This window comes from Myotis yumanensis, unplaced genomic scaffold (genome assembly GCF_028538775.1).
Source record: "Myotis yumanensis isolate MYYU_CA2020_CCGP unplaced genomic scaffold, mMyoYum1.0.hap1 SCAF_9, whole genome shotgun sequence".
Lineage (NCBI taxonomy): Eukaryota > Metazoa > Chordata > Mammalia > Chiroptera > Vespertilionidae > Myotis > Myotis yumanensis.
In genome coordinates, this window is record NW_027223760.1 from 81,627,263 (window position 1) to 81,652,356 (window position 25,094).

The 25,094-nt window shown below is 47.2% G+C and overlaps 1 protein-coding gene across 2 annotated transcripts in view; it reads right to left on the bottom strand.

Annotated features, from left to right (window-relative positions):
• Window positions 1-25,094, bottom strand: part of IMMP2L (inner mitochondrial membrane peptidase subunit 2) — a 473,548-nt gene that overhangs the window by 411,279 nt on the left and 37,175 nt on the right. For both annotated transcript variants that reach the window (XM_070425223.1, XM_070425224.1), the window contains exon 4: window positions 8,125-8,228. In XM_070425223.1, the coding sequence (XP_070281324.1) occupies window positions 8,125-8,228 (104 nt within the window). The remainder of the gene's footprint in view (window positions 1-8,124; window positions 8,229-25,094) is intronic.

Sequence of the window (25,094 nt, forward strand, 5' to 3'; positions counted from 1 at the left end):
GACCCCTTTGGCGGTCAAACGATCCTTTCACAGGGGTCGCCTAAGACCATCCTGCATATAAGATACTTACATTATGATTCATAACAGCAGCAACATTACAATTATGAAATACCAATGAAAATAATTTTGTGGTTGGGTCACAGCATGAGGAACTGTATTTAAAGGGCCAGAAGGTTGAGAACCACTGCTCTACACACTCACCCCTGGTCCCAATCGGGTTTCCTCTACATTTTATTTCTCAATGTTTGGGCTTTTATAATACGGTAAACAAGTTTTAATGGTCTCTTTGTCGCTGGGGTCTGCAGGATTGCCTAGAACACTAGTCAATACAGGTTGATGAACTTGACCTTGAACTTCCTCCCAAGCCTTGATTCTCATAATTAACCTCTGAATGAAGTACAACCACCCATTGCTCCCATTCCATACCTGACGAAACTTAAGCATGGAGAGTTTAGGACTTTGCCTGAAGTCACACAGTTCAGAAGTGGCATTGTCAACATTGAGTCCCTGGCCCTGTGACTCTGGGTCCAACACATTTCTTGCAATCACAGACTTAATGTCCCATGCCCGGGAGCTTGCCTTCCCTTTCTCTTCCCTCACATGACAAATGGTACTTGTCCCCAAAAGCTGGCTTGCTCAGTTACTGCGACCACGGCCACAATTAGTTAATCATTATTAATGTGGTAATTCCCTACCTGGTTACACTTGCATTTTAGCACTAATATTGTAAAATTAGGGAGGGCAGAGACTCCTGGAAATGCACAACACTGACAGCTAGCCAGCTTCCAGGGCGACCAGAACACTTAGTTCTCCTAGGCCTCAAATTCTGCATGTGCAAAAGCGAGCTGAAGTGTACATGAACCGAGGTCTTTTCCTGCTTAAAAACCTGCTATTCTAAATCCTTACCGATGGTACCAATCAGATCTCTTGCTAAATTTTACTTCTTGCTATTTAGTATTTCGTGTGTGTGTGTGTGTGTGTGTGTGTGTGTGTGTGTGTTGAAAGAAAAAGAGGAAATTATAGAAACCTAGCCTTTCCAGATTACAGTGGGAGAAGAATGCAAAGGCAGAAACAGAAATTTAACTATATCCCCGCCACATGGCCTGATGAAGAAGGCGTATGTGTGCATTAAAACTGCCGAAGGTGCTGAGACTAAATGAGAACCACACGGACATAATTGCCACAGCAGCCTGCCAGGTGTACAGGAGGCTGTTCTGTTTGACCAGCTTGTAACACGCTTGTTTTTTGTAGATGGCAAAGCTACACTTTTCTCATTACAGATGCCCTAGTTCTTCCCACAAACTTACTGTAAAGTCTCCAGATGCCACTAATTTGTCCCTTACAGCAAATCTATAAAATTCTGTGACGTATGGAAAATGCTCAGCACTCCTTTAGACCCTTCAAGAAACAGCACAGACATCACTGCGTTTCTACATAGAGCCACGCTACCCAGGTATTTTTGTCTAAAAGATATAAGACTTAAATTTCCCACGTTTTTCTTTTACAGCTTTCAGGCCACTTAACTGTTTCAATCTCCGAGATATCCATTATTTTTTCAGTAAGTGATAAATAAAATGTGGATTTTTTTACTATTTGTTTGGCATAAAGCTTTGTGGAAGCAAATTTTCCTTGTGTATTTTCTTTGCATGAATAAATGTCTATTAAAATGTAAATTACTTCCACTTAATCTTTCAAATTAAAAGTCATTTCAAAATAATAATAAAGAAATGTATCAGTTTTTATAGTTATTATAATTACCATCAATAATATCCATGAGATACTTCCTATTTTAACAAATGAGGAACCTATGACGGCACTATGCTGTTACAAATAAAGAAAACCTACCTTAAGGAACCAATAAAATTATTTCTCCAGTCTCTTCTCCTTTGTCTCTCTGCTGTATTTCCTCCAAAAAAATTTTTTCCTCCATGAGTCAGTATGTGGTTGCCAAAGGAAAGGGGGGGGGGGGGGGGAGGTAGTGTTTGATTCTATGCACTTTTTAAATTATTTTTTATTACTGAACATATCAACGTAAGCTTTTGCTCATGTTACCTTAAACTCGGCACAGGCCTTCCTCTAACAGAGAACCCCATCAGGTGAACATTTCACAATTTCTGTTCTGCCCAAGTGCTGGGCAGTTGCTTTCATTTTTTTTTGTTGTTGTTGTTGTTTTATTACCATTACAAGTAATTCTATAAGAAACATGTCAGGCATAACATTTTTCCAGTATTTAAGATTCTTTACTTAGAATAGATTCCTCAAAGTTAAACTACTATGTATCAAAAACAATAATCAAAATCAAAAGGCAATGAGATGCCTGGAATCTGTGACAAAATAATAGAGTGTAGGGAGTTAGACGGGGGTTACAGATGAAAAGAGAGTGTATATGTTTATATGTTCAAACAAAACTAAAAGGCAGACTGCATCTCGGAAAGTAATGTATACGCGTACTCGTCCTCACAAAGATGAAAGTTCCTTAAGGCTCTTGGTGCACACTGCCAAATCGCTTCCCGAAAGAGCGGTAATCCTTTCTGCTCCGTGTTCAGCTTTAGGGTTTATTGTGGAGGCTTTGTTTTTCAAGCCCCTTTGCTTTGAAATCTTTGTTTATATGTTGACTTTGGCGCATCCCTAACCTACGGCAAATGTTTTCTGTTGAGAGGTTCCTGAGTTTTCACTTGATTCTGGACACTTGCAATTGCTGCTATGATGCTCTGTTGTTCCTCAGGCAAACATGTTCCCCTCAGAGCAAGAACTGGAAAACAATGCTCTGCCCACAGGGGCAGAGACTGGATTGCTGTTTGCAAAGCAATGCTCAGCATAATGATGGTGTTTAGCAAAGACTGGAAGGGGCATTGCTACGTCACCTCAGGGCTGCACAACATGCCCTTGGACTGTGTACTGATATGGAAGCAGGTGGAGTTGTCATTACGCTGTTGAAATTCTTATTTTATTTTATTTTATTTTATTTTATTTTGTTAATCCTCACCTAAGGATATTTTCCCACTGATTTTTAGAGAGAGTGTAAGGGAGAGGGAGAGACAGAGAGAAACATCGATGTGAGCAAGACACATGATCGGTTGCCTCCTGCACCATGCACCATGACCAGGGCCCAGGAACCTGCAACAGAAGTATGTGCCCTTGACCAGAATCGAACCTGGGACCCTTCAGTTCACAGGCCCACACTCTATCCGCTGAGCCAAACCAGCCAGGGCCACTGTTGAATTCTTAAAAGTGGGCTACAGAAATGCTTATATGACATGATTCCATTTTGCATATTTCATATACACATATGCACGCAAAACACAGAAATAATCTTGGAAATGTATGTCCCAATAAAAACAGATAGTGTCTTCTTGGGGGGTTGATATTACAGGTGATTTTTTTATAAACATCTTTATCTTTATTTATATGCTTTCATTTTAATGATAAACATTGTAAGTGTATCATTTTTTTAAAAAATTATCAACTAAAGTAACTCTCAAAATCATCAATATTTGAGCAATTGATTTTATACACATGTCAATTTCCAGCTCAATGATATCAAGTCCCCCACCGTGATACACTGACTTCACAATCACTAAACAACTTGCTAGACAACATGACCATCGCTCAAATCACACTACTCTGCTTCTAAAGTTTCAAAATAGAGAAGCCGTGCGGGAGATGCTTCACACCACTCCTGCCTCCTCCACTCACTAGACCGTGAGCTGAGCCCTCTACACACTATCAAACGGGCACAAACATGATGGTATACACGTCATAGGCTGCTACGCAGATATACATCAAGCTGCCGACATCCACTTTACAACTGGATTACTTATTCTATATAAAGGTGCTGAGCCCGATACCTGCCACAGGAAGTGTTCTAAGAGCGTTCGCTGCTGTTATGAAGTTCCTTCTGACGTTTTTCCCTTGCCTGCGCGTTAAGCCCGTCCAGCCTCAATCCTTTTATGTGGCCCCGGCTGCCCAAGCCAATGGCTGCAAGGAACCTAAACAGCAGCCAGCTGTGTGACTCCTGCTCCCTAAGCGACCGAGCGCTGAGAGGCCAGCGGGACCCGTGCGCCCGCTCCACCTGGGTCCCTGACCCCATTGGGCAGAACATGTCAAATCCTCGGGAGTTTTATTTCCTTACGACTCATTGTTGATGGCTTTGCTGTCAGGCAAGATTCTGGCTCCCATCCATCCCCTCCTGGGTGCTCCTGATCCGTGGGAGCCCCTGCACGCCAGGCGCTGCCCTCACCGCTCCAGCGTCTAAAGGCTCCCACCCGGCCTCCTTCAGCCAGAGAAACAGCCCTTCGCGGTGCCCGCATCCCACAGTGCCTGAGTCTGCTTCAGCTTCACTGCAGGGGAAAGAGTGGGGGAGCCCAGATGTGGCTGGAAAAGGACAGGAAAACCATGAGATTTAGCACCTTTTTAGGAAAAGGCAAGAAGCTGGGAAGAAGACCTGGGAAAAGAAACCCTCCTTAATCATTGCAAGCCATAAGCCTTCTTTTCAAGGTAAAAAGAAACAACTTTATTTTAAAAATTTGCTTGGCTTACCAGCACATGTCAGCTACAATAACCATAATGAACAAGAAGCGATTATTGTCACTGTATAAAATGGCTTTGAGGTACACTCACACGCCCCCCCACACACACACTCACACACACTCATTTACACACACACACACTCATTCACACACACACAGGTGCTGGGACGTGTCTGGCTGATGAGGAAGGGGATGGTGCTGACGCGACAGCTGCCCAACTTGATCAGAGCTTTGAGCTCAGGAAACATTTCTCTCTGAGGAGGTGCGGGAAGACTGTTTTCTGGATAATTGTTTATTTCCACTGACGAGAAGCCTCAAGGACCCATATTAGGACAGGCTACTTGTTGCATAACCCGGCGACAGGCAGACCCTCACTCAGAGGTCACACTGACATTCACTGAGGGCGCCACACACGTAGGCCTCACCTGATGAAAAGCTGTGTATGTGGTGTGTGCGTGTGGTATGTGGTGTGTGTGGTGTGTGTGGTGTATGTGGTGTGTGTGTGGTATGGGTGGTGTGTGTGGTATGTGTGTGTTGTAGTGTGTGTGTATATGTGTGGAATGGTGTCTGTGTGGTGTGTGTGTGTGTGGTGTATGTATATATGTGTGATGTGTAGTGTGTGTGGTGTGTGTGTATGTGTGGTGTGTGTGGTATGTGTATGTGTGGTGTGTGTGTGCGTGGTATGTGTTATGGTGTGTGTGTGGTATGTGTGTATGTGTGGTGTGTGTGGTATATGTATGTATGGTGTGTGTGTGTGCGTGGTATGTGTTATGGTGTGTGTGTGGTGTGTGTGTGGTGTGCGTGGTATGTGTTATGGTGTGTGTGTGGTGTGTGTGTGGTGTGTGTGGTATGTGTATGTGTGGTGTGTGTGTGCGTGGTATGTGTTATGGTGTGTGTGTGGTGTGTGGTGTGTGTCCCCTTCCATCAAGCCGCCTTCACCTTTTTTGTTTTAAGTTAAAATCCTACTTTTACTGCAGCGTTTACTTATTAGAAATTTCCTATGTCTTTTAAAGTGCTAGCATTTTTAATGACGCTGTTATTCTTTTCATTAGCATTCTGGTTACAAAGTTGCATGAGCCCTCCTACTGTGAGCATGAATTTGCACACTGAAAAGTTTTCAAGAATTGCACGAATAATATTATGATAGAAAAGCTGTAGCTCCACATACTCTGAATACACACAACGGTGTCCCAGGATAATTTAAAATATAAATTGTTGTAATATCTTGTTTCCAAAGATTATTTACATACCAATGAAATGTGTTCTATATATCAATTTGTATTTTATACATTTTATATGTAGCCATAAATTCAAAATTTAGTCATGCATTCCTGGATTAGTCACACATTTCTTAGACAGGATATGCTAATGTGTACTGACAATTATCTAAGTTAAAACCAGGCTGATGTATTTTGTAGAAAAAGCAAATAGTCATGAATTAAATGTATATTATGAACATTAATCGAACCAATGTCAATCTTTTCAAATGAAGCAGTCCCTAAAATATGTGAACATATAAAGACATGTTTAGAAAGCACTTTTGCTCACAAAACTTGATACTTTAAATGGTATCTTTAAAATATATTTTTATTGATCTCAGAAAGAAATGGAGAGGGGGAGAGAGAGAAACATCAATGATGAGAGAGAATCATCCATCAGCTACGTCCTACATACCCCACAGTGGGGATCAAGCCCACAACCTGGGCATGTGCCCTGACCAGGAATTGAACCGTGACCTCCTAGTTCATAGGTCAACACTCAACCACTGAGCCACGCCAACCGGGCTAAATGGTACCGTTTAGAGTATTACATCATGCTAAAGAATGTTGAAAGCAACACTACTTAATTATTTGTTGTTAAATATAACGCCCTTAACTAAGCATTCTTCTCTGTAAGTAGCTCCTGCTAGCAACAAGCATTACGAAGGAAAATCTGTTATTTGTACAAGACAGATATAGCACATAATTAACTCATTAAGAATACAGTTCAACCAAAGTAGCTAGTTTATCACATCAACCTCAGTTGGAATGTACTGTGCTTGAAATTACTTTATATAATAAATATCAATCGCTTTACTGTTTACACAGAAGAGCAGTCTCATTTTTCCTGCCCCTCAGCAGTCTATGGTAAGCCAGGATAATTTTATGAGCCCTGCAACCCTGAACTTCAAGGAGCCATTTTTCCCCCCAATCACCTGTTCAGATTCACTTGCTTAGAGACAGTCAGCAAGTTTCTAAAGGAAAAAAACAATGACAACTGTCTGCGGACAGTGACCTCCCTCACTCGGCGGCGTCCTCTCCATCCCCAGCTGAGTGAGGATGTGGCCTTGCCCAACCAGAGGCACGAGAACCGTAAGCTGGGCCAGGCTAACCCGCCGGGGAAGGACACCAGCGAGGTCGCAAAGCCAGGGCCCTGAAGGGCAAACCCCACCTGCTCCGAGGGGAGGTGCGTGTTGCAGCAAGCACTGGAGGACACGGGGAGCTTCCAATCCCCATGGGGGGGGTGGGGGGGGGGGGAGCCTGCCAACCAGAACACACTCTAGTGTATTCAGCCCATGAGTCCCTCACCAGGTCCAATGCATGTACCTTCACACGAATCCTGGCCCAACAGACTCCCCGAGCCACACGTACACGATACCTGTTTCCACAAGGCACCAGCCGGAGGTGAGTGTGAACAAGTCGATGCCGGTTTTGCTTTCACCGAACAGTTATAAATCCCGCCCGCCGAGAATCGGGCCTCCCAATTCGAGAATCAGAAACACAAAATGGAGGCCTGCACCCAGAGGGGGATTGGACTGTTGTTAACATAAATGACAAGAAGGGCTCCATCAACTGCTACCCCAGTGCACCAGCTGGCATCGCAGGGAACCACACTAAGCCGTTTCTACAAGTGGCTGAAGCCAGAAGAAATAAGGCAGGTTCTGTCGCAGGCTTCTCAGCGAGAACTCCCTTTAAAACAAACAAACAAACAGGAAAATCTCGACTCTCAGCCCTCCAGGCATGTGCTGGGCGGGTACAATATCACTGTGGATCACACACAGCTGGCACTCCTCTTCCCAGGACGGGAGTGCAATGCATGTTCCTGACCAGCTGTCCTACTTTCACAGGGAAACAGCGCCACCTTTTGGTCCCAAGCAAAAGCCTCCAGCCTGCCAGCCTCCGAAACCTCCTTTTTCCAGTTAAATCACTCAGAGAGGCCACTGGATTTCACATCACAACGATCCTAGGAATATCCTGTACCTACACAAATGCATAAAACATGAGCATCAGTGGTTGCCTCCAAGATGCAAAATTTCTAAATAATTCGAACTAATTCCAAACATATATACTCTAAGTCTTCAATATAACTTCCAATCAACACTTCATTAAACGCATTTTACCAAATCCAAGTAGGTCAACCAGTGGATACATTTTAAATGTAAAAGAAAACCCCTTTTATATAGCATTGTTACATTTCAAAATTGATTTTTTAAAACGCATCACATTTTAAATGTACCTATTAATTTAATAGTTGGCAATATGGTATTAGCGGCAGATTCCCAGTTCAAGGTGGCTGTCATTTATGAACACACACAGTACGTTCCTGGGCTACTTACACCAATGACACAATGTCACCACGTTGGACTTCAAAGTTCCTCACTTTCCAGTGGTTCAGAAGCACCACGTCGGACGACTGGCTCCCTCCAGGATTCAACGAGGGCTGCAAAACAGGGAGAGAGACACATCCGTCATGCGAGTTTCTCCATCTCCATGGCTCCTGCACGTCTTAGCTCTGTGCAGTGCAATAAAACATCTCTAACTCAGTCTCTTTCAGCAAAGTGCTGCTCTAACACAACTGCGAATGATGAGTTTCCAGAAGGCCATCGGGGTTCGTCACGGGGGAACCAGGAGAAAATGGAAAGGGAAAATGTGGGTGTTCAAATGTCTCCTAACTCCAGGAAAGAGGCGTGGAAAGCCTGTGGGAGGACTGAGGAGGCAGGAGGAAGAAGCCAGTCACCCTCCCAAGAGAAGACTCAGGGAGGAGCGAAGCCCACAGCGGTGGCGGCACTGTGGCACCTGGAAAAGAATGATCGCAAATGGGCCCAAAGAGGCCCTGGAACAAGGGGAGGGAGCAGAAGACACAGACATGCCAGCTGAGCTTTTCCACCAGGGGCTCCTCCGGGCTCTTAGACGTCATGAGGGGGAGCATCCATTTCTGTGGGGGAAGGGGCCAAACCTCAACCGAGGCTCTCCCTTCGCCAACGGTGGCAGCGGGAGAGGATGACACAACCAGAGCACCAGGATGGACGCCAGGAAGACAGTGGGCGCCAGACCACGGCCAGTCCCTGGACAGAGTGCCCGTCTCTGTCCTTAAAGATTCCTGGAATCAGCTGTCGAGTTTTTACAAAGCAGATGTGGGCACCACTGGAAATTCGGCGGGGGAGGGGGGGGGGGGGTATCATGACCTTGTTTTTTGACTCCCCGGGCTTTCCGTGTCCACACCTACCAATTATCCTGGGGCAGCTCAGGCAGACCCAGGGCTTCTACAACTCCCTTACGGGCGACGCCTAAACATCTCCATCTTCAGTTTGTAATCCCTGCTAATCGTTTCACTTGACTGTGAAATAAAATTCAATGCAATCGAGTAAGATTTTCCCGCCTGGCCAGTGTGGCTCAATGGTTGAGCGTCAACCTAGGGACCAGGAGGTCACAGTTCAATTTCCCTGGGTTGCAGGCTCAATCCCTAGTAGGGGGTGTGCAGGTGGCGGCCAATCAATGATTCTTATCTTTGATGTTTCGCTCTCTCTCTTTCTCTCTGAAATCAATAAAAATATTTTTTAAAAATAAAATTTTTAATTTCCTACCAAAAAATAAAAGTTTTCTTCCTTATTTTTTCACATTCTATATACCATCTTCCCAGTCAACCAGCTTAAAATCATGGTTATTATTTTTACTTCATAGCTAACCAGTCACAAAGCTAAGGGGTTGTTTTTTATTCATAACTTCTTTCACAAAACAATAATGACCTCTACTACCTACACACTGATATTTCCTGTTCTCTGTGTTTTTAAAATTCTGTCTATAAGTAAGTGTATTAATTTCACATCCACTATATTGATTTTAAAACCTAGTAAGTTGCAGTCCAGAGTGCTAAACTCATAGTTTTAGATGACTCTTCTTCAACCATTGTCCTATGAAGGTTGCTTTCTTGCCACAGAATTTTCTACCTTTAGTTCATTCATCTCTGTCTTTTGAATTCTTTTCCTAGAAAATCTCATCAATATTCTCAATTGCAAATACTACCCATATCCCAATGGCTCATCAGTCAGCACCTGGAAGACATGTTGAATTTTTATAAAGGAAACAGCAAAGTTGTCTCTTGCCCTTCCTCTCCTCCACAAGATGAACTGGACCCTCCCCTCCCCCCTGACCCCCGCCACCCATGCCCCCTAGCAAGGCTGGTGAAGGCCAATGACAGTCCTGAAAACCTGCTCATGGGAATCCGCCTACACACGACTCCTTCACTCAGCGCAGGCAGAAATCATGTCTTACCCTTCTCTGTGCGCCCAGGAGAGTGGCTGGGAAACAGTCCTGATAAACTGTAAAGTCTGGAAGAGGAAAGGTCCTTGAAAAGCACCTTAAATAAGATGGTCTGTCAGCAGTGTACCTTATCCAAACAACATATACATCCCTTTCCATGAAAACACATCCAGGATACATCTAGTCAGAAATCTTTGGTTTCGCATCAAGTTAGGCCATTTAAGGACTGGGAATGAAGTTGAGCAGGGATTTCTTACTATCCATGATGAAATAAAATGAATCACAACAGAATGTCTTCTTTACTGTTCACTTATGAATATGAACAAGTGAATACGACTAACACGTATCATGAAGAAAGCTTTCTTGAATTGGAAAACTAGTCTACAGCACCATAAACCTACAGTTCTTTGCACTTCAATTACACAATTCAAAAAGAAAAAGCACTTCATTTCCTGAGTTTTCTAAGCCAACTTTTGAGAAGAGAATGTGCTAACTTCAAAATGAAAAACTTACAGGCAGAATTAAGAAGACATCATTTGGATGGTGCCATTTTAGAAAAATGAGTAAACCATGTTATTACTTAGAAATTGTACATCTTGCTTCCTTGTGTGGGAATGGCAGTTTATGCTTCCAACAGAGATCTTCTCAAATCAAAGGCGTCATAAACAAGCATCTAAATCGACAAGCATACACTTCGGGGACCAATGCAAGCACAGAGCCCTGACTCTCCTGTTGTGCTGTCAACACTTTACTTCCTAGATCCCAGAGACGACATCAAAACTACAACCACTTACATGATAAAGTTTGGAAGTTACAAAGCTCAGGGAGTATTGAATCTCGGAGTTTCTACTTGTATTTCAAAATGCAAGACTGAGTTGAATGTTCCTGCTCGTGGTCAAAGGGATTCCCAGGAGTGACTGGAAAAAGACAAAATCACGGGAATTACCAACAAAGAACAAACCCAGGCTGACAGAGGCTCTGCCCTCTTTTCTCCATGACTTCATCCTCAAAATCTACTCCTCTGCTTCCACTGTGCAGCACTCAGGGCAGAACCTAACTCGGTTGTGTTACGGCCAAAGGTGATCCTGAGTGGGGGGGTGAAAGGATTGAGAAAAGACAGACAAGAGAATGAAAGCTGGGTCTCGGTGGGACGCTGCTCCCTGATGAGGAGACAGCGCCAGCGCCCATAAGCCATGTCTTTACTTTATAGCAGATGCCACGAGGCCAAGTAGGGGCGTGATCAAGTTGTTTACAGCATTCTCGTGAGTTTCATCCCCAGTCAACTACATGCACCAGAACTCTAACACAAGGCACATGGGGCCACGTGTTTGGACCATAGGTTCAAGCTTACAACCACAGCCGTTGGCTATGATTGTGCTGGGAGGGCCCCGCCCTCCAGCTGGGACTTACACGTGGCAATGAGAGGACCCTGTCCTTTCATTAGTCCGAGGCTTGAACCTGGCCAAGACACTGTAGCCGCGCCCCACATGGTTGAGCATCAACCTATGAACCAGGAGGTCAGGGTTCAATTCCCAGTCAAGGCACATGCCCAGGTTGCAGGCTCCATCCCCAGTGGGGGGCATGCAGGAGGCAGCTGATCAATGATTCTCTCTCATCATTGATGTTTCTTTTTTTTTTCATGTTTCTATCTTTCTATCCCTCTCTCTTCCTCTCTGAAATCAATAAAAATATATTCTAATCTTACATAATAAAAGGCTAATATGGAAATTGACCAAACAGCAGAACTACCGGTCGCTATGATGCACACTGACCACCAGGGGGCAGACATTCAACGCAGGAGCTGCCCCCTGGTGGTCAGTGCACTCCCACAGGGGGGAGCGCTGCTCAGCCAGAAGCCAGGCTCACAGCTGGAGAGCACAGCAGTGGTGGCGGCAGCACTAAGGATATGCGACTGATGGTTTAGGCTCCCATGCAGGAAGCAGGCCTAAGCTGTCAGTCGGACATCCCCTGAGGGCCCCCGGACTGCGAGAGGGCACAGGCTGGGCTAAGGGACACCCCCCCCCTCCCCCCAAGTGCACAAATGTCAAGCACCAGGACTCTAGTAAATAAATAAATAAAACTTTTAAAAGTCTAACTTCTGATCTTCAGTTGATGAGAAAATGATTTTCATTTTCTTCCTTTTGGGGGGAAAAAATTTAAGTTATATAAAAAGAAAGTGACTATATGCTTTGCTCTGACCTAGTATTATATTGTTCACTCTAAGAAAGTCAGGAGATTTCAACAGATATTAATAAGTTATGCTAAAGCTAGAAATAGATATGAAGCCTGCTTCTGAAACAGTGCAAACAAAAGCTGGGCTCCATGCTATCTCCAATCAGAGATTTTGCTGAAGGCTTATTCCTCCTACAAACAAACATTCTTGTTGGGGTACCCTAAATTCTCAGCTGTGTCTAAGTTGAAACATTGGGCAGTCTGGGGGGAATTTATGCCTTGGTTTAGAAAAATGAAACTCCCCTAGAGAATAAAACAGAGACATAATAGATGTTTTACCTTGTAAGATTTAGCCCAGCCATCAATCAGTAAGTGATATTATTCCACTAGTTTTGACTCTCTATAAATTTCATATTAATCATTTCTCTTATTCTTTTTTTAATTAAAAAGTTCATAGCCACCCTAGCCGGTTTGGCTCAGTGGATAGAGCGTCGGCCTGCGGACTGAAGGGTCCCAGGTTCAATTCCAGTCAAGGGCACATGCCCGGTTGCAGGCTGGATCCCCAGTGAGGGGCGTGGAGGAGGCAGTCGATCAATGATTCTCTCATCATTGATGTTTCTCTCTCTTTCCCTTTCCCTTCCTCTCTCTGAAATCAATATATATTTAAAGTTCACAGCCTACAATTTGCTACACAGTCTACTGGCGCAAGCTGGTTTGAACCTCACTTCTTTGGGAGCAATTCTTCCAACTGTTTCACATATAAAGAGCACCCCCGCCCTGCCTAGATACAATCCAAGATGTTTCACTTAAATTGTGTGCTTTTCAAGGAGCTGGTTGCCAACGGCTGCCGTGAGGAACCGAGAGTAGCCCTCAGCCTCCTTTTGAAGAGCCATTATCTCAGAGAAATGCTTGCAGTGGCCGGGAGGGGAGGGGGTGGGGGCTCTGACTTACAGTAAGAGGAGAAACTGAAACAGTACTATTTGTTTCAAACTTCCCGCCTGCAGCAACTGGCCTGAGGCATGAAGTACAGTTTTAAAAAGTGTATCCTCTGATTACAGAAACATTCTCATTATCAGAGGCCACGCTTCTGAAGGCTTGCGGAGAGAATGGCCTAAAACACCATCTCCCTTCGCTTGCTGTTCTCGGTCTCCGCTGTTGGCGTGGCCTCCCCAGGAGAGCGCGATCAGAGGGGCTGGGCTGCACCCAGTCTGCATGTAGCTCTGAGCTGGGAACGGAGCACTCCTCTCCGTCAACGCTGCTCATCGCCCTGACCCCTTACAATGACCACCCACCTAATTCAAAAATTATTCAACCTGCGAGGTGATTAAAACCTAGTCACGCACACATTACACTGGAGTGCCGGGAGGAGAAATTCAAACCACAGAGCACTGTGGGAAATTTATGCTTATTAAGTCTCAGGTACATCTGGCTCTTCAAGAATAAGTGTGGAATAATGGGCTCCTCACACCTGCTCCAGCTCCCAGGGCTCCCCACGGAGCACCTGGCCTTGTCACCAAGTTCCATTAGGAGCGCATCTTCCCAGAGTCACTCCAGGCTCTGTCCTGGCCGGGTCACCCCCACCGACCAGACAGCCCGCAGCCTCCGTCTGCCCACCTGGGGGGGCCCGGGCAGGTCCCACCTGAGCTGGAACAGATACAGATTCTTCACTCGTCCAGCTTAGAGGGCAGCAGAGAACAAGGATCCCTTCGCCAAGGCAGCCTTGAAGCTGTAAAAACTCATTCCTACTCTCACCCATTCATCCCTTTGCCCTTGAAAGTCCCCTCAATTCCAACTCCTATGCACTGCACTTCCCAAGGGGACTCTTCACCCTTGAAAACCCACGTGGGGATCTAATCACATTTCTTCAGAGGGTTTAAGAGCTTTTCTTAGGGAATAAGCTTTATTCAGGTGGTGTAGACCCGGGGAAGGGGGTGGGTAGAGGCTGGGTAGAGGGGAACATCTGTAATGCTATCAGCAATTAAAAATACACAGAAAGAAAAACTGGAGGGAGCAGAATTTGAGGCCAAACGCTGGCTCTAACAGGTCACACCCAGCATGTCCCACCTCCTGTACCTTACGGCTTTAGCTCTATGTTAATACTTTCATTTATTACAGCTTTACTATGTATTTTTAATAAATAATGACTAACATAGTCACAGTACAATCATCAGACTCAACAAAGTTAACAAGAATTCACAATAAAGCCCATGTTCCCTCTTTAAAAAAATAAAATAAATAAACCTTGTTCGAATCTCATCCCCTTAGTTACAGACTTATGGTTTTCTTCCTCCTTTTGACATTTCTGCATGAAATTTTATTCACATAAAAATAAGTTGTATTTTTATAGATAACAAATTTCTTAATTTTTCTTTGAAAAGCAAGCCTTTCAAGCTATGTTAATGAAGATTTTCAATGGACATCTACCCTATTCATTTAAATTGAAAGTACAGTGAGTTGCTGATTTTTCATCCTCCTCATCTTTAATTGTATTTCCTGTGTACTGTGGAGGTTTACGGCCACTCTCATGTATTGCTGTACAAATAAAAATCCGTATAAACTATTTAAAAGGTAATGTGCTTAAATGTATCTTAAAGCCTTTAAAATGGGCTCTCCTTAGAGCTGGAAATGTCCTATTTAGAAAGTTATCCTAAGGAAATAATAAAAAATATGTGCAAAGATGTTCACCATATAACATGTATAATAGGCAAATGGTTGAGCCAACCTAAATAGCAATAATGGGAAACAGATTAAATTAGCAATGGTGAAACCATGTGATCTATGGGTAGTAAAAGCCATTCTAAAGAACAAACTAAACTGATGAACAAAATAGACCCAGAGACATAGAAGCATGGAACAGACTGTCCAACCTCAGAGGGAAGGCGGGGGTGGGTGGCTGGCTGGCTGAGAAGAAATTAACCAAACAACTTGTATGCATATATGCATAACCCATGGACACAGACAGGAGGGTGGGGAGGGCCTGGGCAGGGGCAGGCTGGAGAGGAGGGTCAATGGGGCAAGAAGGAGGACATATGAAATACTTTCAACAATAAAGATTTTTAAAAAAACACTTTCGGGAGAAAACCACATTGCAGAAAATATTTAAGGATAAGTGGATATGTTTCTCAAAATAAATCAGGTTAAAATGTAAGCAATAAAAAAATAATTGCTGTGATCCAATTTGGAGAAGGAAAAAGCTAAAGGAGGGAAGAATATTGTGCAGAAAAGGATGAGAAGACTTGATAATGGTTTCAAAATGCAAACTTTGACGTCGAAAACCTTGGCTTAAATCTGCAGTCGTCAACAAATTAATGCTTCGCCTCCACTTCTTCATCTGAGACATGGCTCAGTAACAGCACCCTCACCACAGGGCTGTGGGACAGTAAATAGTTATATTTAAAGTGAATATTGTTCTGTGGTATCTGGAACACAGGGATCGTTCAATACTTTTTATTTGAACTATATTATAATATCTTTAAAATAACTAATTCTGGAAGGTGATCAAGATTACTTTTATTTTGTGTACTTTTCTAGATTTTCCAATCAATACACAATGCTTTAGAGCAGAGGTTCTCAACCTGTGGGTCGCGACCCCTTTGGCGGTCAAACGACCCTTTCACAGGGGTCGCCTAAGACCATCCTGCATATCAGATATTTACATTACGATTCATAACAGTAGCAACATTACAGTTATGAAGTAGCAACGAAAATAATTTTATGGTTGGGTCACAACATGAGGAACTGTATTTAAAGGGCCAGAAGGTTGAGAACCACTGCTCTAGAGTATAAACAAAGCACTTGTTGTTGTTTTTTAAAGGGGAAAAGCATCTTACTTTTAGATCCTGTTATGACAAATGTATTCCAAGTCTGCTTTCTTCCTGGGCAAGGTCTTTCATGGCTAAGCAGCCCTTTAATTGAGATCGCTCGACTGGAAGGCTAAAACCTACACGCGGTCGAGCGCTGCCGTTAAACACGTGTGTGGTGCTTTCTTGCTAATAACACAGATAGTGAAATAGCTGCTCAAGTTAATAGTTCAAATTAATTATGACCAGAAACAGATCCTGTATAATTCATGACATGTAAACATTATATAAACAAACATTTCTACATAAGAACAAGACAGATTGCTGTTTGCAGTACAAGCTGCATAGATGCATGTATACACCGTCAAAGCCTTAACTTCCTCATCAAACTGAACAGGGCTTTCTGTCCACCGGGAGTCCTTCTCCAGCTCCCAGAGGAAACCCCCCTTCTCTCTGATGTGTCCTCCTGACTGGGAGAAAAGTTCACGGTGAGCCTGGCCCACGTGGCCTATGAACCAGGAGGTCAAGGTTAGATTCCGGTCAGGGCACAGGCCCGGATTGTGGGCTCAATCCCCAGTAGGGGGCGTGCAGGAGGCAGCCGATCCATGATTCTCTCTCATCATTGATGTTTCTATTTCTCTCTCCTTCTCCTTTCCTCTCTGGAGTCAATAAAAATATATAGTTTTTAAAAAGTCCATGGTGAGATGTGTAGCAACAGAAAGGAAGTGGTTCATCAAATAAAAAGGCTTTTAGGAGGCTGTCCGGATGATTTCTCCGGATGTGCACAACTCAACGAGGCCACATTCCCCAACACTGCCATCGCTTAACGCCACTCGTGCAATGTCTCCTCATTATTGACTTTGATGCTGCATCACGTGGAAGAAAAAAACAGCCCCGTTGTAGCAGTACCAATATGTATCAATAGAAATGGTGCCCATGGGACCCCAAAGGACATGAACCAAAGCTCTCAGAATTAAAGGGCTCAACTGTGTAGGGAAAGCACTGTGGCAATGAAAGAGACAACACCGCATATCCTCCTATTACTTACCCACTGCTACAGAACAAACTCAAGCAACACTAACTCCACACCCCAACACAAAAGCCCAACACATGTATTGCTCCTGATTCTGCACTGCAGGCTGTGCTCCGCTAGGCGGTTGGTTAGTCAGCGACTCCAGTCTGAGGTCACTGGGCAGCTGCAGTCACAGGGACGTTGCAGTGATCACTCACCCACGGTCTCGGCATCACATATGCCAGTTGCTCTAAATACAAAAGTGTGGGAAGCCACCCATTGTCTTCACTAGCAGAGAGGTGTAAACAAGGATCCCGGAACGCTGGTGAACCTTGAGCCCTGGCAAGGGCCAGAGCTATGCACCGATTGTCTAGTCCAGACAATGGGGGCTCAAGCTATTTCCTGACCAAATAATTTCAGAGTAAATCTTTCTAATGCTTACTGACCTTTAAGATAGTCTGTCTGTTACTGCAATTACCTGCCTAAGAGCTAGATGCGTGTCCAAAATTGAATAAAAGTTTGGCAAGGCCTAGGCACCAGGGAAAGTCTTTTCTCTTGCACTGGGCTTGCCTGCCTGGCCCCCAATATTTCCAAATTATTATTTCTTATCTCGTCTCTTTCATTTGCGTGCGGCCCTTCTCCAGATCCCGAACCGTGAGCCACATGGGACTGGGCTTTCACACAAAAGGATCTATCTGAATCCTCTATTAACGACAGGCTGCAGAATGACATAAAACAGGCAACATCCTAACGGGCAAACGCCTCAGGTGAGACTTTTGAGCCAAAGGTAATTTGGGAGGAGAGCACCTGGGGAAGCCGATGAAGCATCAGCATTGCCTCGCAGCTGCCTGCAAAGTCAGCCCAGCCCCGGAGGCGACGGGGCACGGAGCCCAGCATCTGAGGCAGCGGTGCGTGCCCACCTGTGCTCCTGGCACCTTGGAAGTCCAAGCCCGGCAGGTAGCAGAGCCCTCCCCGATTCCACGTGCAGTTCTGGCGCGTAAAACACAATACGTCTCTTTTCTAGAGAGTCTATTTGCATCGAGCGCCTCAGAATTGAAAATGACAGTTATGGTCCATAATAATCGTTGAATATTAAGCCCACGGGAGGATTCAGTTTTTTAATAGAATACAATAAATAAACGTGGCAGAGAAAGAGAGCGCGAGCCTCTTTGTTTGCTTCCCTGACAGCACATTTCATTTTAAACTCAGCGGGAAATGAAAGAATGACTAGAGAGCCAGGTGGGAGCCTGGGAGGGTTACTGCAGACGGGTTTCTCTGGGATCACCTGCAGGTAGCAGAAAGGCAAGGCGGTGGGGAACCGAGGAACGCGCGTTGGTGATGAATAAAGACCTGGGTGCTGACGAAACCCTGTCCCCCTCCCGTTCTCTAATTTCCTCACACACTCTGCAGGCCTCCTTCTCTGCAGGGCCGAGAGGCAGGACTGTGCAGCGGTGTTTCCCAGCAAAGTCCCCTCTGGCTATGCACAATGAAAGGGGAAGGTGGTGCACTGCAGAGAACGATGTAGCAACACAGCAAAAACAGGGCGATGTGCTTCCTGCCAGTTCTTTCCCTGACTGTGAAGTGTGAGATGGTGAGGGCCGACGTCGAAGGGACCCTGCTGCGGGCACTCACTCAAATCAAGTCCCAAGGCCGGGGCGAGTCCAAAAGCCATTCCCAGCCGCCTGCTCACTCCGACAGCCTCTGTGGCCGAGAGCTGCCCAGGTGAATAACTGCATCCCACCGGCTCCCCTTCTCGCTGGAGTTGCCACCGTGTGCGCTATCCGCTCCATTTCCTGAGTGACACTAAGGCTGAGTGATGTGGTGCTGCTTCTACTGCAGCAGTTCTCAACCTGTGGGTCGCGACCCCTTTGGGGGTCGAACGACCCTTTCACAGGGGTCGCCTAAGACCATCGGAAAACACATATATAATTACATATTGTTTTTGTGATTAATCACTCTGCTTTAATTATGTTCAATCTGTAACAATGAAAATGCATCCTGCATATCAGATATTTACATTACGATTCATAACAGTAGCAACATTACAGTTATGAAGTAGCAACGAAAATAATTTTATGGCTGGGGGTCACCACAACATGAGGAACTGTATTAAAGGGTCGCAGCATTAGGAAGGTTGAGAACCGCTGTTCTACTGTAAGAAAGAAGGCCCTTGCATAGTGGCCTTTCGCAGCCAGTAGGAGGCATCAGGCGCCCGGAGGGGAAGGGCGGTGGGGATGGTCCTTCACCAGCAATTCCTGCCGCCACCCTGGGGCAGAGCGTGGCCCAGGGCGTCGCTCATCCACCCAGAGGCCTGCCCACACTGCGGTGTTTTTAAAAAGCAAATGTTTTACAAACTCCTATTTCCCATTGAATTGCAGCCTCAAAGACTTTGTTTTCATGTCTGACTTCCCTTCATTGAGCTGCGACTGCCCCACACGATCGGTCTAGCAGACCCTCATGAGCTGTAAATCGATCCTGGAAGCCTGAGCCACAGAAAGGACCGTGGGCAGTGAGGTGGAGGCGAGCGTGGCTGCGTGTGGGACCTCGCGGAGCTCCGCACAGACCTGTCACCGGCCAAGGGAGGCCCCGCCGCGGGGACCCTCCACCGGAGCCCTCCATGTCCTGTCCCCTCCTCACCAGCCTCTGGGCCACTCTCCTGCCACTCTTCCCGGTGTCTCCTCCATCACCCAACTCATCTCCCTTCCTTCCTTTCCTCTCCCTCCGTCTCTGCCGCATCCTTTTCCTTGCTTCCTGCTTCCTGCCCTCCTTTCATACTTTCAACCCGCGGAGAGAAGATGCTCCAGGCAGGCAGCGCCCTCCTGCCGCAGAGCAGACCCACCAGCCCCACACACTGCGGGAATGGCAGGCCTCCACCGCCACAGAGGCCGCACGTGCCCTGCGGGTGCAGGGCTTCCAGAGACCTCCAGGCGCTGCCAGCTCGTCTCGTACACGGATCATTAGATAAATGTGAGGACGGGACTTCTTTCCAACATTCTGTGGAACCCCGGAGTCTACAGCATGTTCCGCTCATCAAAGCTGTGCAGCAGGAAAGATGTCCCCAAGCATGCTGCATTCATCATTAGCCACACCTCACCCCTGCAATCTCTCCTCCTGTTCCCCCACCATGCTGCATTCATCATTAGCCACACCTCACCCCTGCAATCTCTCCTCCTGTTCCCCCACCATGCTGCATTCATCATTAGCCACACCTCACCCCTGCAATCTCTCCTCCTGTTCCCCCACCATGCTGCATTCATCATTAGCCACACCTCACCCCTGCAATCTCTCCTCCTGTTCCCCCACCATGCTGCATTCATTATTAACCACACCTCAGCCCTGCAATCTCTCCTCCTGTTCCCCCACCATGCTGCATTCATCATTAGCCACACCTCAGCCCTGCAATCTCTCCTCCTGTTCCCCCACCATGCTGCATTCATCATTAGCCACACCTCACCCCTGCAATCTCTCCTCCTGTTCCCCCACCATGCTGCATTCATTATTAACCACACCTCACCCCTGCAATCTCTCTCTCCTCCTGTTCCCCCACCATGCTCAATTCATCATTAACCACACCTCACCCCTGCAAACTCTCCTCCTGTTCCCCCACCATGCTGCATTCATCATTAACCACACCTCAGCCCTGCAATCTCTCCTCCTGTTCCCCCACCATGCTGCATTCATTATTAACCACACCTCACCCCTGCAATTTATCCTCCTAGTCCCCCCACCATGCTCAATTCATCATTAACCACACTTCACCCCTGCAATCTCTCCTCCTGTTCCCCCACCATGCTGCATTCATCATTAGCCACACCTCACCCCTGCAATCTCTCCTCCTGTTCCCCCACCATGCTGCATTCATCATTAGCCACACCTCACCCCTGCAATCTCTCCTCCTGTTCCCCCACCATACTGCATTCATTATTAACCACACCTCACCCCTGCAATCTCTCCTCCTGTTCCCCCACCATGCTCAATTCATCATTAACCACACCTCACCCCTGCAAACTCTCCTCCTGTTCCCCCACCATGCTGCATTCATCATTAACCACACCTCAGCCCTGCAATCTCTCCTCCTGTTCCCCCACCATGCTGCATTCATCATTAACCACACCTCAGCCCTGCAATCTCTCCTCCTGTTCCCCCACCATGCTCAATTCATCATTAACCACACCTCACCAGGGCAATTTCTCCTCCTAGTTTTAAGTAAGGCTCAGTCATATCCCCTAAAATGTAAATAAATTATCTAGTATCCTTAGAAGCAGTCTAAAATCTCTGAAGTATAGTCACGACCACGGTAAATACACATTTTTCCCTTTCTTCCCCGCACAGCCTATCCTCTTTTATTCTGAAAATGGCACCCAACCCTTCCTCTGAGAAAGGTCACCCCTGGGTCACCCTGGAAACCCATGAAACAATGTGATTCAAACAGATGCTGCCCACCTCTCACTCAGCCCGGCCTGGGTGAGGAGCGCACACCTGCCCGTGCCAGGCCCCTCACGGCGCCCTCGCCTGCTGGCCAGAGCTGACCTGTCTTCGCACGGCTCAGGGTGCAGGACCTGAGCTGAATGATCGCAGGTCCTCCCCAAGATTTCTCAAAGGGAAGTGCAGACACGAGCAGAGCCCTCCCCCGGGCGGTGGTGGCACTGGGCACCTGGAGGCCTGGCAGCTGCCAGCAGCCCTGCACCTGCGTGGGGAAGGAGGCCGGTCTGAGGGACGCAGCAGTGGAGCAGAGCAGCCAGTGGAGCAGAGAGGATCAGGCCGCGGGCAGCACTCGGGCCCTGGCTCCACCTCCCCTGATGGCGGCCACCCTCCCGCCATCCTCCTGATACAGAATAAACCTCCCAATAAATCTCCCCATCTGCCAGGGCAATTCAAGCTGTTTGTCTGTAACCACAGCCAAGAAAACTCTACATAAGCTATCAAACAACCCGCAAGGTAACAAATGTGAATTCTTGGGAGTGAGGTCCAGGAATACGGGAAGAGATCAGGCTGACATTCAAGGACGACTCTACGTAACACTTTCTTCCTAAGGCGATCCATTCCTAACACTGTTTAGTGAATGTAGTAACTGTCCTCTTCACGGCAGCCACGACGATGGGTGTTCAGTGGGTAAACTGGGGCTAAACACGTGAAGACTGGGGCACGCTGATGGCCATGGGACCCTCTGGAATATCGGATCCAAGGCCAACAGGCCGCGTGTTCTGGGAAAGTCCACCTCGGGAGAGCTAGCGATGGTGGTGTGGCCAGGCACCACGACAGAAACAGGAGAAAATCACTATTAACATGACTGTCGGTTACCAAAGGGATGGATCCAAAGAGACCCCAGGAACCCAAAACAGACCTGCGTGCTGGGGGACAAGGCAGTTTTCATCTCATAGGAAGATTCGAACTCAAAAGTTCCACCAAGAAAGCCTAGCCTTCCCTAAGGATGGGGCCCAAGGCGAGACTGCCAGGGATTTAAAACCGGAGAGGCAGGCATGTGAACCCCACTCCGTGCTAAATGCAGCAAATGCAGCAAGCAGCATGGAGGAAGAGAGCCGTGCACCGGAAACCCCTCCTCGTGTCCCCTGCAGTGCACTGTTCTTACTTTCTTTCTTTTTGAATATATTTTTATTGATTTCAGAGCAAGGAAGGGAGAGGGAGAGATAGAAACATCAATGATGAGAGAGAATCATGGATTGGCTGCCTCCTGCACGCCCCACATTGGGGATCGAGCCTGAAACCCAGGCATGTGCCCTGACCAGGAATCCAACTGGATCTCCTGGTTCATAGGTCGATGCTCAACCACTGAGCCATTCCGGCTGGGCCAATATTTTTACTTTCTTTTTTATTTTTATTATTTTTTTAAGGAAGCCCACTGTAAAGGAGAACATATTTGGCAATGATACATCGGATAAAGGGTTAATCTCCAAAATGTATAAGGAACTCATACAACTTAACAAAAGGAAGACAAACAATCCAATTAAAAAATGGGCAAAGGACCTAAAAGACACTTCTCCAAAGTGGACATACAGATGGCCAAGAGACAAAAAACATGCTCAAAGTCACTGATCATCTGAGAGATGCAAATTAAAATGACAATGAGTCATCACCTCACACCTGTCAGAATGGCATCAACAAATCAACAAATGACAAGTGCTGGCGAGGATGCAGAAAAGGGAACCCTCGTACACTGCTGGTGGGAACGCAGACTGGTGCAGCCACTGTGGAAAATGGTATGGAGTTTACTCAAAAAATTAAATATGGAACTCCCATTTGACCCAGTGATCCCACTTCTAGGAATATACCCAAAAAAAAACCAGAAACACCAATCAGAAAGAACACATGCACCCCTGTGTTCATAGCAGCACAGTTTACAATAGGTAAGATCTAGAAACAGCCCAAGTGCCCATCCATAGATGAAGAGGATAAAAAAAAGCTGTGGTTCATTCACACCAGGGAATACTATGCAGCTGTGAAAAAGAAGAATCTCTCACCTTTTGAGGCAGCATGGAGGGACCTGGGGAGTATTATGCTAAGTGAAGTAAGCCAGTCAGAGAAAGACAAATACCGCATGATCTCACTCATATGTGGAATCTAATGAACAAAATAAACTGATGAACCAATAAATACAAAGACAGAAACATGGAACAGACGGCGGAACCTCAGAGGGAAGGTGGGGGGGGGGAGCTGGTGGGTGGGAGGCACTTTTTATTTTTTTTAATCCTCACCTTTCAGGGAGAGGGGAAGAGAGAGGGAAAGACAGAGAGTAACATGGATGTGAGAGAAACACATCGATCGGTTGCCTCCTGCATGAGCACCAACCAGGGCTCGAGCCAGGAAGGAGCCTGCAACCCAAGCACATGCCCTTGACTGGAATCGAACCCGGTCTCCTTGGCCCGCAGGCCGACGCTCTAGCCTCTGGGCCAAACGAGCCTGGGCTGGAGGAGTCCTGACTAGTCTCTAACTCTCTTCACCTGAATGTACCCCCGCCGCCCGCCTCCAGGAACTGCGGCTGGACAGGGCACCAGGAGGGTCCGAGAGGAGCTAAGCGGTAACTGACGGGTAAGTGACCAGGTCACCAGGACCGCGACCCGGGCAGGCGGCTTGGAAAACTGCAGCAAAGGGGGTCAGTGGAGCCTCGTGCGCCCGGCGCCCGGGTCTGTCTCCGGCTTCAACGTGTTTGGACGGACAGACCCAGCGACGCCCCTTCTTCCGCCTCCGACCCCCCCAGCGTCTCCACCTCCAGCACCACCTCCCAGACCAGCCGCCACCCCACTGTTTCCACCTTCACTCCTGTCGCCCATCACCCACGGGCCCCGAAGGCGGCACCGTGCCCCCACCAGGTGGAGGCCCGGCACCCCGGCCCCGCCTCTGCGGCCGGCACCCACCTCTCTCTGGGCTTCTGTTTCCACCGCGAGTTGGGGGAGAAGGAGCGCAGGCCCCGAGCATCTTAAAGCTGCAAACCCAGCCGTGGCGCCTGCTCCCCCGGACAGGAGCCCCGGGATGGTGGGCTGACGCTCGGGCTGACGCTCAGGCCGCCATGGAAGGCCCTGGCCTCGGAGCGGACCCGGACCCAGGCCCTTCGGGGCTGCTGCTCTGGTTCTCCCCGCACAGACCCTCCGCCCTGACTTCCGGAAGAACCACTTCCGGGGCAGGAGGTGAGCCTCCTGGAGAAGAGGGGCGACACCTGCCTGAGCCCCCACACAGACCCTCCGCCCTGACTTCCGGAAGAACCACTTCCGGGGCAGGAGGTGAGCCTCTGGAGAAGAGGGGCGACACCTGCCTGAGCCCCCACACAGACCCTCCGTGCTGACTTCCGGAAGAACCACTTCCGGGGCGGGAGGTGAGCCTCTGGAGAAGAGGGGCGGCACCTGCCTGAGCCCCCACACAGACCCTCCGCGCTGACTTCCGGAAGAACCACTTCCGGGGCAGGAGGTGAGCCTCTGGAGAAGAGGGGCGGCACCTGCCTGAGCCCCCACACAGACCCTCCGCGCTGACTTCCGGAAGAACCACTTCCGGGGCGGGAGGTGAGCCTCCTGGAGAAGAGAGGCAGCACCTGCCTCAGCCCCGCAGGCTG